General features: G+C 40.0%; 2 protein-coding genes across 2 annotated transcripts; one reads left to right on the top strand and one right to left on the bottom strand.

The window, feature by feature from the left end:
* Positions 1-98: 98 nt before the first annotated feature.
* Positions 99-1,707, bottom strand: txndc17 (thioredoxin domain containing 17). The gene is made up of 4 exons (XM_049726776.1): positions 1,432-1,707; positions 1,233-1,314; positions 622-697; positions 99-560 (listed from the first exon to the last, which is right to left on the bottom strand). Exons 1-4 carry the CDS (start codon positions 1,574-1,576, stop codon positions 492-494), a joined length of 372 nt encoding a protein of 123 aa, XP_049582733.1. The 5' UTR covers positions 1,577-1,707; the 3' UTR covers positions 99-491.
* A 1,028-nt stretch (positions 1,708-2,735) lies between these two features.
* On the top strand, positions 2,736-19,122 carry kiaa0753 (KIAA0753 ortholog). The gene is made up of 19 exons (XM_049725565.2): positions 2,736-3,125; positions 3,441-3,743; positions 4,406-4,549; positions 4,627-4,806; positions 5,353-5,700; positions 5,776-5,838; positions 6,244-6,465; positions 6,542-6,704; positions 7,384-7,514; positions 7,595-7,728; positions 8,480-8,632; positions 9,670-9,759; positions 9,871-9,958; positions 11,169-11,240; positions 11,340-11,444; positions 11,522-11,597; positions 12,600-12,720; positions 16,363-16,584; positions 18,821-19,122. Exons 1-19 carry the CDS (start codon positions 3,018-3,020, stop codon positions 18,978-18,980), a joined length of 2,883 nt encoding a protein of 960 aa, XP_049581522.1. The 5' UTR covers positions 2,736-3,017; the 3' UTR covers positions 18,981-19,122.
* The last annotated feature ends 315 nt before the right edge of the window (positions 19,123-19,437 follow it).

Here is a 19,437-nt window from a genome sequence, read left to right as displayed (position 1 = left end):
ACTTAAATGCAGAGCTGCGGCTGCGCGGTTCTTCTGCACTCACGAGACATCCTGTCACGTGATGCTTCATAATAAAACCACACCATACGCAATGCAGGTCGTGAATATTGAAAGTTTTAATTACATACTCACTTTGTTTTTGTGTCATCTTTGTCGTCTTTTTAGCCCCCCATTTTACAAAATTATACACGGTACACAATATTGTTCAACGTGTGATGTACTTGTAAAACATGATAATAGTTCGCCATCTAGTGTTTACAGAAGCAACCTACACGTGTTAGGTTTATTTATGTCCAGTTATACGTTCTGAAATTGTGATTTTAATTTAAAGAAAGTGACAAATTTCTGCATCAGGCATGACTATTAAATGTTACAACACATGAACAAAGACAATTTTAAAAAAGCACAACATTGTCACTAAATTGCGGATCATTAAGAAGGGCCATTGTTGTCTTTCTTGATTCATTTGAGAGCATCTGAAGGCACATGTCTTAGTCTTCAGTAAACATCATCTTCACTAGATCTTCTTTGAAGCATTCCTCCTCCACCAGCTTCTGAGGCTGAAACATCACACATATGAAAGATGTGACTACAGTGTGTGTGAGTGTGTGTGAGTCTTACAGTGCCGTATCGCAGCAGTGTCGGCACCCCAGTCAGCTTCAGCGTAGTCTTGAATTCGTTGCTTGGGTCCTTCCAACTGCATGAAAGATAAGCAGCATAAAAGTCACATACCAATAAGACAATCATTTTAAAATAACATGATAATTTTTCAACCTAAAAGTATTCTTATTGGTATCGCCGACACTGGTGCCAGTATTTACTTGGTATTTGTCAATACCAGAAGCTCAGGTATCGCACAACTCTATTATTGTTTGTAATGATTAAAAAACAGGATGACTTGTGACTATTTCATAATCCCGTCTGCAAACAATCATCTTCAGTATTAGGAAAAACAATGTCGCTCTCAATGAGAACACAAAGTCCACAATTACAGAAAAAAGAGGAACATATTGCATGACAAAAAAAATATCTACAAGGGAGAAACACATAATCAAAATACTTTTAAATGCGCACATGTATTTATTCTAATATATTCCACAACAGAATTACTCATAATTTGAGGCTGAAATTTTAGATTTTGGTAAATAAAAGTATCAGTAGTTGCACATTTGAACAACCGAGTGACTCACTTTTAAATTATATTTTAAGATAATTAGGAAACATATACTAACTAGTTCCTTTCACCAACTTGACAGTAGATGAAGACTGAGCCCTGGGGGAGGACACTCATTGCTCCCTTTAAGATTGGCTCAGCTGCAGGCAAAAAAGGGAGAACCGTTATGGAAATAGGAGCAAAGAGCATTCAAATGGTGATTTGACCTTTGCACGAATCAAATCATTTGTTTTTCCCCAGGTTGCATTATAGGTTACCTCTGACACAGTCTGGGCACCAGCTCGTGCCGTGTTCGTCTTTGTCACCACAAAAGTAAGCAAAAATAGCTTTGCCCGGTCTGTCTGCCACAGCCTTGCAGAATTCGCTATAGCCGCGAACGTTCACTTGTTCGTACTGCGCCATGGGTTGGATCGGCAAAGATAGTAACGTGAAGACGAGTCAATAAAGTGAAAATTAAGGAAGAAGTGGCGCCAGTGACTTGTGTGAGAGTGTCATATGATGTCGCGTTTGCCAAGATGGGTAAAAGACAATCTGAAACGTCACACGAGAACTTCCGGAATACGTGTTCCTCATCGTTTTGTTGTTGTGTGAATTAACGTAATGATTGTTTCCAAACGGAATTTTGATTGATTTTTATTTAAAATGGGAGCTTACTGAATGCGTTCAGTGGCTAAATAAAACTGTTATTTACTATTTTGTATAGGCAATTCTCGTAATTTTTGACCACTGTGACTTGCTGTACTATAGCTGAACGCTTATTTTACTTAAAAGAGCTGTATCATGTTATTTTAAGTAAACATTTCACGGTTACATCTAGGTATATATATGATAAACTAATTTCTTATGAAATGAGTATTGTAATTTGGCTATTTTTCCACTCGAAAGCAACACCCTTTATTAAATGCCCGCCTCTGATTTGAGGTGCGTCCAAGGACCGCTTACAAAGTGGGACCAATGAATATTACGTAGATAAAGCTTATTTAATGCACTAAACTCGTACTTGAGCACGCTGTAAAGTGTAGCCTACTTGAAACCCTTTATAATTAGCATGTCAACTCAAGATGCAAGGACTGCTGCTCTGAAAAATTGGCAGTGTTTCGTAACAATCATTGAACGGAGGAAAACATGATTGGGGTGCTTAAATGCTTTTTGCCAGTTGATAAATACAGAAGGCATAAGCACGCAACAAACACTGCAATAATACAGAAATTTTTGCTTATTTTCATTTTTTATGTAGTGCAAGATATTTATACTACTACTACTACTACTGCTACTAATTTTGAAACACGACCCTTTTTGTACCTAGCACTGTCTGTAATAACGTTTCATCCTGTAAAATCAGGTGACAGGTGTCAACATCAACCCTTTTGTAACAGTTTGGATGAATATAATAGATTATATAATAAATTAATACAAAGTAATATTAATGTTATAAATGATTCGTGTTATGAACACAATTTAATAAAAATAAACGTTAAAACAACGTCAAGACACGTTTTGTAGAGTATAAAGGGCTTCTGCAAAGAAAATCATTTTCGTATCATTTTGCCTCTTTCGCTTTCCGTACTTCTTGCTTCCTGTCAGTAACGATTTGTTGTTGTCATGGCGGCCACAGTTTAAATTCACCGATAGTTTGTACAAGTTTAAATATTGACTTTAAAATACTGTATACCGTCGCGTAAGTACACAGTTAATCATCATATAGGTTTCGTAAACATTTCGTTTGGATTAATTTGATGGACAGAAACTTTCACACATGCGATGTTAGCTATTGTGGCGTTAATTTGATACAACATGGCGGTCCTTTTTGCGATGAGGGATTGTTTAAAATACTAGCGCCGCGATGATTTCCATTGGTCAACAAACTAATGGTATGGAATGGGTTGTTATAGCTTCCAAACAAAACACCAGCAACGGAGGCTATTTTACAAATCAGACGTCCCAAACCAAGGTAAACAATGAATTCATATCATGTGTGTTGTCTAGCAGGTTCAGTCTTGCATTCAGTCAATGCATTTCATCACATTAGAAAATAATGACCATCACATACCACAATAGTGACGATCTCATCTCAATTTACTCCAACATTTACTTACTCACTCTCACTATATGAGACCCTTGACTCATAAATTTTCAGAAATGGGCAGATAACTGAAGATGCCCTTGTTATTTAATTTTATACTTGATGGGTAGGCATGCACACTGTTGCTTGTAGTTTACAAATGATCACATATAAAAATGTTATGCTGTGTCCACTTGAACACAGCTATTGTTCAATGAAGCCGTGCCTGCCAACTCCAGCAACCGTGCCACAGCTGTGGGTCCTCCGGCTGCCATTGTCATTGAGAAGCTACTCCACCTGCCTCCTGGAGAGCAGCTGAAGAAAACTGACGGCAGTGTGAAAAGCTCACTCAGCTTCAGCAATCTGTCTGAAGAGAAGCTGCAAGCTGCGGTCGACTTAGCCAAGAGGGATCTAAGACGGAGCCGTTTCCAGGCCATGTGCAGGTTGTCTGCGGAGCCTTTGGGAGAGGCGTCTGTGTCGGACATTTGCAATACGACCTTGCCTCAGGTAATAATTTTGGATAAAAGGGTGCATAGTGAATTCCCTCCTACTCGTGGTTTGCCTTTCACAAATTCACTTATTTCCACGTTTTACCAAGGAATTTATCCTCAGATAGTTTGAAAAAAATGTGTTATTGTTTCTGTGCTATTTCTGTAATGCCCTAAGATGGTGCCAAACTTCTGGCAAAACAGGAAAGTAGTAATTGTGTCACAGAAGTATAGTGAAGTAGTTCATCTTGATTGAAAGACGAGCTTTTTATGCTGGGGAGGTGCTATGTTTAGCCTGCGTTGTTCATGGAATTTATGGAACGTCTTCACTGCATATGTACAAATAGTCTTCTGATATATTCGTTCTTCTGTTTTCTTTTTTATAATCAAAGGCACCGTTTATTTTAAAGGGGAATGTGTAAAATGAGGTTGAAATGATATTAAATGATTTGTGGCTCATAGTTTTTGGTATATTCATTGTTTACCAAAGCAATTGAACCTTGACTTACGTGTGCACCAATTTATGAGTTACGAGCAATTGCTTGATAGATTTTTAATTAGTTCGTCTTGTACTGTGAGCAAAATTGGGGAGGTAGCAAGACTTGCCTTGATTTAGTCATTACTTCTTTCCCAACCAAACTGGGTCTGAATAAGAGATTGATGAGACCTGTATCCAAACAGACACCTTCCAAGAAGCGTCCTGTGCCTTCCAAGCAAAAAGGCCGACCGCCCACCTCAGCAAGGCTGGTGGCAGGTACGGATCAGTACGATCTGTTCAGAAAGGAGGTGCGCAAGCTTCAGAATGAACTCAAAAGTCTAAAAAAGGTACCCGATACCAGCATTTATATTTGGTTTATCCATTCGATCTGCTGATATGTCCTATATGACTTATTTCTTGGCAGGGCCTGACTACAGACATAAACCTACTTGGAGCCAGACAACCACGGTACATGGCCAAGAAGGCCACCACGCCATCCGTACTGCACATTCATCACCCGCCTTTGGATGTCCTGGACCAGCAAGATCTCCAGAGACAGGAAATATTCCAGCTCCAAAATAACTCTGACAGTGCATTTGTGCAGGTACTACATTGTTATTTTATTGAATCTATGGTATAAAAAAAGCACAGGCACATTGTTGTGTGAGGTATTTGTTGTTTCAATAATGCAATAAGTCATCTCAGCAACTACAAAAATGTGGATCGATTAAGTAATCGATTAATTGATGATGAATCGATTATCACAATTCTTGATAATTGATGAATCATTTAAATATCATTTTCAATTTAAAATTGTCTATACACTTGGAATTTCAGCAACTCTTCAGTAAATATTATCCAATTTCTATAAACCTCCATGAAACTAGACCAATTATTTCTGTGTTGAATCAAAATAAAGCATTTGCTTTTAATTTTGGAAAACAATGATAAACGTTTTTGCCATAATGCACATAATGATTTTGAATAAAGGAATGAAAATTGAAAAAAAAATTCCATAACCGATTCATCGATTAATTGATGAAATAATCTACAGATTAATTGATTGTTAAAGTAATCGTTGGTTGTAGCCCTACTCCATAGATCTTATAACTGAGTCACATCAATGACTGAGTGATTTCTTTGCTCACAGGATGGAACAACCAATTGCAGCGAGGCTTCCTCTCCCAAGAAAAACACAGATAACCCTTCCAAAAAACGTCTTGTTGCTTCCAAGTCGTCATGGATGCAAGTTCCTGTCTTGAAGCCACCAGGGCCCATGGGTCAGCAGGATCTCTTAGATAGAGAGATGCAAAAGCTTGACGTTGAGCTGGAAAACTACATGCGGCAAGTGGAAAAACTGTCTGACAGAGATATGGCCTGCAATAATGAGCACAATAAGGAGGAAGAGCTGGAACCCGACGAGCAGGAGAAAGCGGAGGTGCGCTGGCAGAAGCAGTCTGCAAGTTTGGCGCGGACCATCTACGCGCTACAACAGCAGGTACTTCAGTTTGGCTATCCATGAATTCAAAAAGCTAATTTCGGCCTCTTGAATAACATTTTTTTTTTTCTTCAGATGAAATCAATACAACAGTACATCGAGAATCTGCACAACCAGGGCGTGTGGGATGATAAAAAGGTTAGTGTCAAGAGTACTATCAGCATCAACCTGTGACCGGTGACCTGTTCAGGGTGTCCTACTGCACAAGGTCAGCTGGCATAGGCTCCAACACACCCACAACCCTTGTGAGGAGTAGTGGTTCAGAAAATGGATATAAGGAAACATTTTATATTGTATACTTCAATTATATTTAGTGAGAAATTTTTTCCATTCAGGCGGTGCAACCCCCACATTCCCAAGAATCTAAATAAATAAATAAGTAAATAAATAAATACAATGCAACAGCTTGTTTGTTGAGGGTTGCAGGTTTACTGGTGGTGTACATGTTCCCTTATTTGCTTTGTCTATCATTTTTGGACAAAGGTATCGATAAAAGTATTATTCCCAAGAGTTGCAAATTGATTTTCTGTTTTTAAATCATAGTGCACAGCCATCCAACGTCTTGCAGGCGCCCATCGCAGCACCCTGAAAGCCTTGCAGGTGGTCACCCGCCAACTTGCCAATCAGTTTCACAACAAACTACCGTCTTATTGTGGAGAACTGAGCCGCCTCATTTGCCAGCTCTCTCTGTGCTCGGCCAAGATACAAGTTGAGCCGGGCTCGCCCATGCCGGAGACGGCTCTCGATATCCTGCGCAAGCTAGAGGTGAAGGAAACATGATCATAGTGATGACGGTGTCTCATCACACCCAAGTGTAGCTGATGATTATGTCTCTCATTAGATTTTGGACCACACAATCAGCAAACACGAGACGCGGCAGGCCATGCAAGACCGAGCTTGTCCTTCACAGAAGAAGTCCACTTATCCCAGCATGTTGCCTGCCTCCAGAAGCAGTGCGCCTCGCGGGCTCCCGAAAGCCACCAAGCCACCGAGAAGTAGCCATGGTGAGAACACAGTGCATGCAGCTGTATGCCAAAATTAAATTAATATAAAGGCATTTTAATTCAAGAAATAAAATGAAATAATTAAATTGTAAAATAATCAATGACTATTAACTATTAATTATCATTTGAGGACTAGGTAATGATTATGTCAATATCAATCTTCTAATTATTTAATAGGTATTAATTATTTAATTGATTTAATACTTTTAAAAATATTTAATAAAATTTGTATTTGTTCAATAGTGTTATTTCTTCAATAGCATAATGGGGCTTTTCCTTGATTTCATTGCAATTTCATTTTATTTAATGTATTTAATTTTCGTTTGTAATTTTTAATTATTTAATTCGCACTTATATAACAATGGAGAAACATTTGTAAAATGTAATCACATTTTAAAGTTTGCAGGTAATTAATTTTTTTAAAAACAATGTCATTGTGATATTTATGTTTGTTGCTGTGCCATGATATTTTTCTAATATCTGATTTGGCTCAATAAAGTTTGGCAAACGCCGATTTAAATGCTCAGGGAGCTGAAGTTTCACATGATTTGCTGACATGATATGTGGTTTTACTTTTGAGGTACAACTGTGCTTTCAATGGCCCTCCTGCTGTTAGTTAATTTACCTCCCTAAATTAGTGGGCACCCTGCTAACTGTCAACCATTTGTCATGTTGCCAGCTTCGCGAATGGCGGCACAGAAGCTGCGCAAGCCAGACCGGCCATTCCGGCCAGTCAGCCTGCAGAGGGCACCACAGCAGCTCAAGAGAAACTCCCCTGGGAAAAAAAAGCACCAGGCTACAAAAGTGAAGGTATTTGTGGGAATTGTACATAAGTGCCACAATTATCCCATGCTGACATGCAGCATATGAAATAGTTTATATGCTGTTAGGTCAATCTTGGGAAGGAGGACGCCCATTTTAAAGAACCCACAGTGGCCTCTCGCCTCCGAGTCAATCAGCCCCCTTCTAGGGAGACGTCAGTGCCTTGGATACCGGCGTCGTCACATTCTCTCTCGCCGTCGCGGTGAGCCTCCTGTTGCCTATTCCTTTCATATGTTGTGATTATGCAAGCCGCAGTTGAATTTATACTTAACTCTCCACTCTCATGGGAATTCTGACGGTATACTCTCCATTAGGTACACCTTGACATACTGAATGGTTGCAAACAGGGGCTTTTTCAATGGAAAAAAAAAATATTACTGTATGCATATTATTGTATTTTTTTTGTAATTATGTAGAACAGTATTCATCTTGAAAAATGTCAAGTCAAAGTTATGCTGTATTTTTCCAATATAGTCTCAAGAAGCCATGCCTGAAAACATAGGAAGTCTTAAGAAGGCTTATGTTGCTCACTATCAGGAGTCCTTTAGAAAAGACCTGCTTCTAGAGAATTCATCTTCTGCCAACCAAATTTGAACCACACATATGTATGGACGATGCAAAATTTGAATGATTTTTGACTTTTTGTCGTGGCTTGTTGGAGCATGGCAGCAAATTTTGACAACATGCCTAAAAACAGCAACCAAATTTATTTTCCTTTTCTTTTTAAATTCTGCCATGAAACCAGTTTCACTGAGCAACATGAAATCTGGTAAATTAGCCCCTCAAAAACTATCAACAATCCATACTTGAAAAGACACTTCATGTCAGCTATTTTGGTTTGTTTTGTCCATTTTACGGTGAATTTAGCCATTCCCACTGCCACAGCCACAGTATGCCATTTTGCCTCTGTTGCTTCAAGATGCCATTAATCAAAATCTCTGTCGCTTCGACAGCTCTGGTCACAAGACAACACATGAGCCAAGATGCCTCTCGTCTCCCGCCAAATTGACGTCATCCTCAAGCCCCCAGAAAGTGCCCGTGAGGTTCAGCGAAGAGGGCCAGCCGAGCTCGGACAACAAACGACAAGCCCAGAATGAAGCACTAAGGTAACATTCATTCTTAACAGAAACCCTTTATTTGTATTACATATTTAAACAGGTTTGAATTAGGGTTGGTTTTACAGCTGTCCTAGTTGGCACAAAAAAATAACAAATCTGGAAGAGAGTTTAATGAGTCCCTTGTTTGTATTTATTTCAAACTGTCAATTTTTACTTATTCGCAGCCGCTGGCATTACTCACCAATCAGTTACTCGTCTACTTTCCCTCCACAATAAATTAATCAAACCGCTTGCTCAATTCTAAATCAAGGTCATTTGTCTTTGTGGGAGATTAATTCACAGCTTGCTTTTCTGTTCCACATATGTTTATTTAATCAAAACAGCTTTGCCACGATTGAGCCACCCAAAGAATCAGGAGCCTATGAAAATGTTTTAAATTGCGTTTTATTAAGAAACAATTATAAAGAGAAGCTAACAAACGTATGTAAACAAGAAATTAAATTACAGTACTTTTATTAAGAAGCAAATATAAAGAGAAGCTAACAAATGTATGTAAACCTAAAACTAAAATACAGTACAACTATTCACGCCTGAAAGACAGAAGTGGAACATGTTATATGCAATATGCAAGTTATTGCCTTTGTCCATTTTCTGTTCTGTGATTATCATGCCGCTTTCTGTGGTTATGTCTCCAAAAAATTGGAGAAGAAAAGTAATAAGTAAAACTAAAATAAAGTAAAACTACCCACTAAACCTAATGGAGGGGGGGGGGGCAGTAAAAAACAAATTTTTACACTAGTCATTATGTTACAGACGATTTGGATTTGACTCAGTCAAATTAATATGTGTGTAACTAATGCAGTAATTAATAGCATTGGTCACTGATGGCATACTGGTACATTCGTACGACTTGGCTCCAGGTAATAAAGGTTCACTTCCCACTCAGTGACTGTGTGAATGGTTGTCTGTCTCGATATGTTCCCTGTGACTGGCTAGCGACCAGACCAGTCTGAAATTGGGATTTGACTGTTATTACTGTAAAAAAAAAAAAAAAAAATGAACACATGACATTTTGTTCACTGTAGAGGCGCCTGGTTGGACAGGATAACCACGCAACGACTAAAGGACCTTAACGAGCTGACACGAGAGGAGGCCGAGCGCATTCAACGTTTGAGGTGTGGTTAAAGGCAGCAGGCAGATCTCCCCCCCAATTGCTACCTTGTAGCAAGAGAGAACACGTTCAATACTAGATAACAATGAAAGTAATAAACTTTTTTGTTGCACAGGGATGAGGTTGTCTCACCGACCCAATGGGCTGAGAGGGCTGAGCAGCAGATGCGAGAACGAATTAAGCCGCTTCTGGATGAGGCCAAGGTTGGGTGATGTCTCACTTTATATATATCTTAAATTGGAAAACATTGCTGCCACCTTCTGATTGTGTGGGGCTTTCTAAGCATTACACAACCTCCTAAGCCGACTCAAAAATAGAAATAGAAACTTAACTTACAACTTCTTCGTAAAAATGTATTCTGTATTCAAAGCTACTGTCTGACCTCTTAGCTAAATAATTTGTTGTTAGTGTATGTAGTTCGTGTGTCTTGCATGTGTTCAGCACAATACCCCAAGGATTAGAGCTTTTTTACTTTTTTTTTTTTTGCTCATGTGAAATTGGGTCGTTTTACAGGCAGCTCTGTCTCATGCTATGAGCCAGCCCTCATCACACAACATACTGCTGGGCCAATGGCAAGTTCAGCTTTCATTGAATTGACCACCAATGGGCTGGATCAGACGATGCGAGCAAGCAGGACAATGAAAGTTGATGATGGTCTCAAGGTCACGCTTTGCAGTTGTTTTTCTAATTTCACACTTGATGAGTGGACAAGCACTCAAGCGAGACAACCGTTTTGTAAACAAGACATTAGAAATACAATTTCCCCTTTTACGCAAATAAAATTCAAAGCATACATATCTACATTCATGGCCTCGGCAGCAAAATCAATCTTGATTTGCCAGCTGCATTTGTTGACTTTTGCATGAATAAATTAGGAGTAATTGCAAAGCGAGAGTGTCACTAATGTTCTCCTACAACAACAAAATGCTAGACACTACAGGTTAGAATGGGGGGGGGGTTAGAGCATCAGCATTTCTCAACCAATTCAAATGCAATTAAGAGACAACAATGTGAATTAGGTCCACTACAAATGTGGTATTGCATTATGTGACTATACTGTATAGTAAACTATGATTCAGATGCAAAAACATGCATACCATATGTAACTGAACCAAGCTTGCTCAAAAAGCTGCTTGAATATAGGCTTTTCCCACTTGATCATCACAAACAAGATCCGGTGGATAAATAACAGTGCCATGTCTGGGCAGAGGATTTTCAAGAGCAGCCAAGACCCCAGGGCTATCGGCGTGATGTCATTGCCCATTTCCGCTTACAGCTCCTCAGGGGGCATATTTGGTCGTTTCTGTGGTTTGCTGTGTATGACGTGTTGTGATTCATTATTTAGCAGTGGCTGTTTTGGGCTTTTGTAAGTGTTTCAAGTGCCGTTTATCTTCATCTGTGTGTTTACCTCAGCATCTCGGAGAGTCCAGGAGCAGGAGCAACTCGTCGCTGAGGAATAAGCTGTCAGAGCAGGCTGCAACGAGTGTAAACCACAAAGGCTATTCTTAGCCGGGCAATTAAGCAAGGCTCGGATACACTTAAATTCAATTCCCTTCATGTCCCTTAATGGTTCACGTTCCTCAGGTGGCTGAGAAGGGCGAGGAGGCAGATCTCTTGGATGAGGCAGCACTGCGGTTTGTGCAAGCCCCAACCCTGGAGGTAATGCTGCAGCGCATGGAGGAAATACAGGTAAAGGTCGCCGTGGAAACGCCCAACCGCTCGTAGCAGTGAGGCTCAGCGCGTTTACCAAATGTGTTTCCGAGCAGAGGGACCAGGAGCAAGTGAGGAGACGAGTCGCTTCGATCGCCTACTCAGATACTCTACAGTGGGAACAACCAGCAGGTACTCTTCACACGCAGGCATACTAAACACTCCATTAACTGCGCTCAGGCAATTAGGACAAGCTCAACCTGGACATCATTTGGGCCTACTTGACACCTAAACTCTACTTGAATAGTTTGAGTGTTCTTATGCCTGCTCAAGATTGATTCACTTCCCCTCCTTTGTCATGCATGGAGATGGGCCAGAAAAAATCCTCAGAGTGATCAAATCCTCATCAGTCCCACACAAGTATATGCCCAACATATGTAATCTGATTCCTCTTCAGTTATTACTTACTGATAATCACCACTTGAATAATAGCAATAAATAGAACGGCTCAAAATCTTCAGGAATATTCCTGGAAAAACTGGATAATTACCCCACACCCCAAAAAGACAAACACTAGTAAAAATAAGTCTGTGACTATGTGAATTCACAAGTGCAACTATGTAAGGGGCATTGTAATTTTATATTGTAAAATCAACTTTCACCACTAGATGGCAGGCCTGCTTGTTTACAGTTTTACTGGGTCTTTTACTCACCGATATTTATGTAATCTCGTGTGAAAAGTAGTGACACCTTATTTGCTGGTGCGGTAGTTCAGATCACAACAGCGTGAGTAACCATGATAATTTTTTGTGCATTTGGAATGATATGCAGGTCAAAAAGTGCCTCAATATTACAGGTTTGAGGCAGTTGATTTTTGTGAAGAAAAAAAATTGGGTAAAATGACTTCGCTTGCTGTGTAGCAGTTTTCACCGGTTAATTTTATGCAAGAGAGCCATTTGCACTGGAAGAAAAACACAGTATGTTATTTAATTGTTTGCTTCAGACCTTCTTGGTGATGGATCTTTTTTACACGCATTGAGAAATGGATTATAAGAAAAAAATTATATTAAGACCACATATGCCCGGATTTTGTTTTCTTCACTTCCCCTCTTGGTGGAGAATGTGTTACAGTGGTAATCCAATCCAATTATTTCCTCACAGAAACCATCTCCATCCTCTCTATGCACTTGCTAGGCTCTCAGGTCCAGGTTGCCAGCTCGCGGCCGAGCTCTCCACAGCCCATTAGACTGACCAAACCAGTGCTGAGGCAGCCGCCACTCGCTGATATTGTTCTGGAAGAACCTGTGGAGACAGGGTAGGGTTTTCGCTGTTATTCCTGTCTTTTCATTCTCTTCTATTATACAACCCTTTTAAAAACCAACAAGATTTACCTGTATGATGAGTACAGAAAGTACAAATTGTTACATTTAAGTACAAAAATAAACTCTCCAGGGTACATTACTGTAAGGTAGATTGTACCTCGGGGGGCAGATGTGGGCCCCTGAGTGTGCAAATAACCACAGGATGCCACTGGCTAGTTTCCATAATTAGGCCTCCTGACTGAATGAAATGTTTTTTTTCTACAGCACTCTATTTTGTTCCTGGTGAAATGTCACTATAAGTGATTTCTCATGAGGAGGCCTTGTTTCTTTCTTTGATTGGCGGGAAAAAAGGTTACTTTGCAGTGACCCCACCTGTACGCAAAGGAAAAACCCATAACTTCCTCAGAATATGCTTGCAGCTGCTCAACTGCTGGAAGTAATAAAGACGGTGTATTTCACTGATAGCAAATGTTTAAGAAGCTCTGCGAAAGAAGAAGAAGACAATATTGATAAAAACCAAAGAAATTCAAGAAAAACAAAATATTAGGAAATGTCTGTTCATGGATAAAGTTATTTTTTTCATAAATTTGTCAAAGTAGGATAAAAGGATGTTATGTTTTGTTCAGATTTCAATTGTTATAAACATCCAAAAGAACAAAAAAAATCCATTATTTTGGGGTGCATAAACCATATAAAGCAAAACACAAAAAAATACATATTTGGCACATATCTGCATAATATTCATGATATTTAATGACCACTGCCACCACTCTAAGTACTCCTAAGTGCTACTACTACATCAGCATCGTCGTTGACATCAATCCATTCAGAGCTTTTAGCAGAAGGACAGATTTATTTTGACTAGAGAACAGCAGCAGAGTCTCAAGTCGTGCAATGTGCATGAAGCAACATGGTTCTTACAGAGTGAAGTGAGTGCCAGGCTCACTCAAAGGCAAATAAGTTGAACACAGGGAGTCAGTGGGGGTGACATGGCTGGAGGAAGTGTGAAGTAGATGAGGCCTTTGGAAATTGCAAGTTGCTGCTTCTTAAGATTAGTGTGTGCACTTAAGTGATCAAATATGAGCTTGATTAGACATTCATCATAGAACGCTGAAAAAAAATGTCATCATCCTTAGGGACACGTCAAGAGGGAATAATCGGACTTGAGTTTAGCAGCCTGAAGGAATGAGCTGCCGTTGTGTGTGCATTTAACCTATATGCTAAAATAACACTTTGAAGAGCTAATGACAGCGTATAGCTAATGTATGCTTTTGTTGTCAGCAGTTTACAATGTTAGAGCAGCAATAACAGAAATATAACTGTTGTCCATTCCCGCCAGGCACTTTTCTTTAAATCGGTACTCAAAACAGCTAACCAACACAACTAACCAACCTTTTTTTTTCCCCTCAACAGCTTACTGACGAATATTCATACCAACCAACCAAAATAGTGAAACATAGTTTGTACCATCCCAAACAAAAACAACCAAGTTTGAACATCCAACCAACAAAACATTCAAACCAACCCAACCAGATTAACCAACCGATGTTTTATACCAACAAATCAACAAAACGGCTCCGTGTTAAGCGTAACAGCGGGTGCCGTATTAGTCAGATTCTTGCATTCTTTCTGTCCTGTCTGTATCGTCTGTCCTCTTTCTTCCAAGGAATAAACTAGAATGATGACTCCATGTAGACGCTGATACAATAGTGAGAGATTTCATGTTTCAAGATAAGATTTATGTCTCCATAGTGAGTCCAGACACAGACGCCCGGGCAGGCCGCCACCCTGGCTGACCCTTGGCGTCTTCCATCAAAATCGATAGATGGAGGACCCACTCAGTAATATTCCAAAGCTTTCATGCATTCTTTGTCTTTTTTTTTTTTTTTTTTTAAATCCCTTTGCCTCTATTGGGGCTGCAGTTCCAAAAAAGGTGCTCTCCACTTCCACACAATCATTTTAGCACATCATTGATTGCCCAGCATTTAAGTGTTTGTCAGTGTCAAAGCTGAAACAATGACACTTTTTTTTTTTTTACCTCCGTATTGATTTTTTTTTCACTCTTCAAAGATCAGCAGACTTTCAGTGAGCTATCCTATTTTGAAGTTGTCTTTACGGCCTTCTTGACAAATCCTTGAGTCAATCGAGACTCCTCTGGTGGAAATACAAATTCTCTAAAATAAACTATCAAGGATAATATGCTTGAAAACCTGCGGAAATATTTTTTTATTTTCCCAGTCAGCACAAAAGGACGTCCTTCTAGTGTATCGTTTGGAAGAAAGGAAGAAATTCAAAAGAACTTACAGAATTCAGTTCACAGTGTATCCTCACGTGGCCACAAAGTCGTTAATGTCGCTAAGCATGTCAGCACAATTATTGACTAAAGTAAACAACCTTGAACCAAGACGTTATATTAGTCAAACTTGGTAGACTGCATTCTGTGTGTCTGCTCTGTACAACCTCTCCTTTTTCTTACAAGGAATAAACGAGGTTGGTGTTTACCAGTAAACAGTTTGATTACTATGGGAAGCTTTATGTAAGTTTGATAGCAGCAGCCACATTTTTTGAAAGAGCATCTTTATTGCGTTATGCATATCCACGCAATCTCTTCTCTTTCCGGGGGGTGGGGTGGGGGGGTGATGTGATGAATCAAGATCTAAAATGTTTTGGGCCACAAGTCAGTTTTTAGTAGCACGAGTGGCTCTCGAGAAAGGCGTGTGTGTGGGAACTGCCGCAACACTAAATATAGCTCAGAGAGCACAAGAAGCAGGCCGATCCGTCCAAGTAGGGAGGATTAGAAAGCGCTCAGCTGTGCCCAGCTGAGCCCTCTGCAAACCGTCGCTTTACAAATTCATCATCGTGACCTCAGACAACGCCACCTCTAAATAAATTGGTGTCTGATTCAGCTCATACTGTCCATAATTCCATATGCGTGTTTGAAAGGGGGGTGAAAGTATGGCGCACTCCGTTGTCTAATCCGACCCACCCAGCATTTCAATTACCATGTGTCCTGTAATATTTGTTGTACTTGTAGCCATGAATTAATTTGCTAACTGACTGATTATAGCTAAGCCTCTATACACAGCTATACACATTCAAAATGTTTTATTGCATTTAATAATCGGTTCATTAATTAAAAACAACCCAACTTTGGTTAAAAATTGGACTGATCTGGGAAGTTGGGTCAATCTGACCCAACATTCTTCTTTTTTTGGTACAAAAAAAAAACAACAATTGGGTTGTTCCAAAAAGATCAAATTGATCCAACTACCTGGGTTGGTTAAATTTGTAACCCATTGATTTTAAGTACACTGGGTGGTGGCCGTGCCTCAGGCAGTTGGGTCAATTTGTGTGAGTTGTTTTGTACTACAATGCAGGAATTTGGGTTCAATTGACCCAACTTAGCAGGTTAGTCCAATTTTCAACCCAAATTGGGTTGTTTCTAACCCAGCTCTTTTAAGGGTATTACAAACTTTCCATCCACATTTTTTTACCTCAGCTACAAATAACATGACGCATCTCTCTGTTTCAAATCCAATCGTGGCCTTTGATCGGGAGTGTTTGCCGACCTCTAGTGTGAACATTCAAAGTGACATTGTGACACACGAGCACCTGCCTGTTTTCTCTTACTACAGAGTCCTTTCTGACAGCAGCCTGGTGGACGGGGCATCCCAGAAAGATGGCCTTCCGATATTCCCTGGTCCGAAGGACGGTGGCCCGGCAAGGACTGTCATCAGCGTGCCAGGCAGCATGCTGAGAAGCATCCGACACTACCGGGAAGACTACGATTCGCACATGCGCCATGCGGCTCACGAGGGCAGCAGCGGTGATGTCCACTTCTGGTCCATTGCGGACAGGTAACAAGATTCCTAAATGCTTTTGATGCCTTTGTAGCAAGCTTCGTCTGAAAATGCCATCACTGTTGCTTAGAGCTCAGCTAATGACCAATTACCAAACACCTCCAAAATTCCCTTGCGACAAGAAAACTATAGGTGAATGTCTGGCCACAGTTTGGCAAACATTTGTGACCTTGAATGAACTGTAACAAACCCTGACTAGATTGCAACATTTGTGTCTTTCAAAAACACTTGCAGTTGCACAGCTCAGTGGGATAGGAGCTTTAGCAAAAACCCTGTGCGTGGTTTTCCTACTTAGAAATGTATAAACTGCACTGCCGGGGTGGGTTTGTCAATGACATGGCATTCTCATTCCCAGAGAGGATGAAAAGGATTTTTATAGTTCTCTTTCTCTCTGTCTCCCACATCCCCCTCCCTTCCTCCCGCCCCACCAAGTCTGCCATTTACATGCTCAACAGAATTGTTGAGTTGCTGCAGTGCAGAAGATAATTCTCTCCCCTACTTCCATCTTTTCTGATATTCAAATGTCCTCAGAGATTCCTCATCTTGTTTTCTGCATCGGGGCACAAACAGACCAATGAGTCCCTTATTACAAGTCCCTCGCTAATGTTTGGAGAGACACATCTGCGCTGCGTGTCACGCTTAATATGCAGAAGCACTTCAACAATGTCAGCACGTCACATCTGCCTGCCGCTCGAGTACACAAAACACTCGTTTACTTGCTTATTTCTTTGACTCGATGAATATTCACAAACACCCACCTCGGCGTGGGGCTCGGGCAAACAAGTGTGTTGCGTAAACAATCTGGGAGCTCATTTTAGATGTGCTATTTTACACACATGGAGCTTTCAGACAAAGCTGTTTATTGTCAGGTTGTCTTAAATAACTGTTATAAAACATTTTTTTTTTTTTACTTTTGCACCCATTCTTCCTGAGGTGCAAAACTCAATTGAAAAATATATGAAATCTTTTACAGCGGTAATGTTAAATTAACAACTGAGATAATGTGATTGCCCAAGTGTGCACATCTTCTTATAACTGGGGATGTGACTGTGTTCAGAAATAATCAGTCATTTAAATTCATGATAAATGGTAGTCAGCTACCTGCCAACATTTAAAGTGGTGCTGATTAACACCCAAAATATTCTGATGTGGTAGAAGACATTTCCTGACATTTTTAGTGATATCTTACAACACTGCAGAGAGATTCCACAGTATCAGAGGAATCTCATAGCTCAAAGGTTATCAGTCAGGACAAAAGAATTTCCAAGGTATTGGCATTCTACAAGTGTCATTATCAAGAAGTGGATGTGCCTCCAAAATTAGCGAAAAGGCAAACGCTGGTCGAGACGGTTGCCCAAAGGCAGCAATATTGAATATTGAAGGAGCCGCAGTAATTTCTGGCAATTACTGGTTGTTTAATACAGATGACAACAATCTCCTGTCTTTGTCATATTTATAGTTTAGCTAGGAGGTGCTTTGGCAAGGCAAAAGCCTCGCATTTTCCAAGCCCGTTTTGCAAAAACAGACTTTAAATCTACCAGACAAATGTGGAAAAATGTGTCAACTTCAATTCCAAAATATTTGGCACAAACTCATCACCAAAAGAACAGCATAGCTACAGTGAAGCATGGTCATGGAAGGATAATGCCTTGGGGCGAGTTTTCTTCAGCTGGGAAAGGTGGAGGGAATTATAAACAGTTCCACATACCAGCTAGTGTTACCACAAAACCTTCAGGAAAGCAAAAGACTCAGAAAAAGTCTACTGAAAAAGCTAAGATTTATTTTGGGTTAATCCAAAGCACTTTAAATCCTGACAGATGTGTGCAGACACAAATTTGAATGTTCCCTAACCCTATTAGTATAAAAGGGTGTGCACACTTGTGCAACCACATTCTCTCTATTTTCATTTTCCCTCTCATCGAGTTGTAGAGGTTAATAGCAAAAAAAAAGATTTGCGATCTATCTTGGTCTCATGTTATTGATTTTACAAAACTTTGGCATTTGAACCTCCATAGTATGTAAACAGTTGAGAATGAAAACACCCTAAATTGTATCTATCGGCAATGATTTGAGAAATATACTTGAATAAATCATATATACGAATGTGGATAGTCATAAAGAGAATGAAATGTACACAAACACACTTCTCGGTATCTTATCATTTATTTATGACAAGCATTTAAACTCCATGTCTGTGTGCGCATTTGTTGTTGTTTCCTTTGTCACGCTGCAGTCTAGCAGACGAACTGTTGGGGGACATGGTAGAGGACGTGGCGGCCGAGTTCCAGGACGTTATGGAGGAGTGTGCCGAGGCCGTCTTCACAGCTGAGTTCCTGCAATTGATCCACTCACCTCGCCTCACCTCCTCTTCTTCCTCTTCGGTCAACCAATAGGTCTTTGCAGCTCATGCAATTGTCCTTTTAATTTATTTTGTACAGAGGGACTCCAATTAATTGGGAGTGTATGTGTGTCTGTGTGTGAGTGTGTGTTTTTAATATAAAATAAAGCTCCAACAGGGAAGATTGCTGCACTGCATTTGATGTGATAGGTCTTTCTCTTGCTGCACCATCGGTTATGTGGGATTGTATTCCACAGAGAATATTAGTTTAGATAAGCTTGGAGAGACCATTACTACATTATGGCAAAGGGATTAAAAAGATTATAGGATCTATCACACGGATTACTCACACTTTCTATTTCCGCCTGGGAATAATGGAAATGTGTGATTACGTCGTGACGTCCCATGTTAATTGACATTTCTTTGTCTACCTATGCAACTTAAAGAGGAAGTCAACCCTGAAAATTCTTTGGGAAAATCTGTTCTGTGAAGACCATCTAGTTGTAACACAG

This window comes from Syngnathus scovelli, chromosome 7 (assembly GCF_024217435.2).
Source record: "Syngnathus scovelli strain Florida chromosome 7, RoL_Ssco_1.2, whole genome shotgun sequence".
Classification (NCBI taxonomy): Eukaryota; Metazoa; Chordata; class Actinopteri; order Syngnathiformes; family Syngnathidae; genus Syngnathus; species Syngnathus scovelli.
The sequence above is the reverse complement of the archived record's forward strand: the minus strand, read 5'-3'. Positions and strand labels throughout refer to the sequence as shown.

Excerpts from the sequence above, each read along its gene's own strand:
- kiaa0753 (XM_049725565.2), top strand. The coding sequence starts at position 3,018 with ATGATTTCCATTGGTCAACAAACTAATGGTATGGAATGGGTTGTTATA. Across the intron at positions 4,550-4,626 it reads AACTCAAAAGTCTAAAAAAG|GGCCTGACTACAGACATAAA; the intron begins GTACCCGATACC and ends ATTTCTTGGCAG. Across the intron at positions 6,466-6,541 it reads ATATCCTGCGCAAGCTAGAG|ATTTTGGACCACACAATCAG; the intron begins GTGAAGGAAACA and ends GTCTCTCATTAG.
- txndc17 (XM_049726776.1), bottom strand. The coding sequence starts at position 1,576 with ATGGCGCAGTACGAACAAGTGAACGTTCGCGGCTATAGCGAATTCTGC. Across the intron at positions 698-1,232 it reads CAAGTTGGTGAAAGGAACTA|TTGGAAGGACCCAAGCAACG; the intron begins GTTAGTATATGT and ends TCTTTCATGCAG. Across the intron at positions 561-621 it reads CACTGCTGCGATACGGCACT|CCTCAGAAGCTGGTGGAGGA; the intron begins GTAAGACTCACA and ends GTGATGTTTCAG.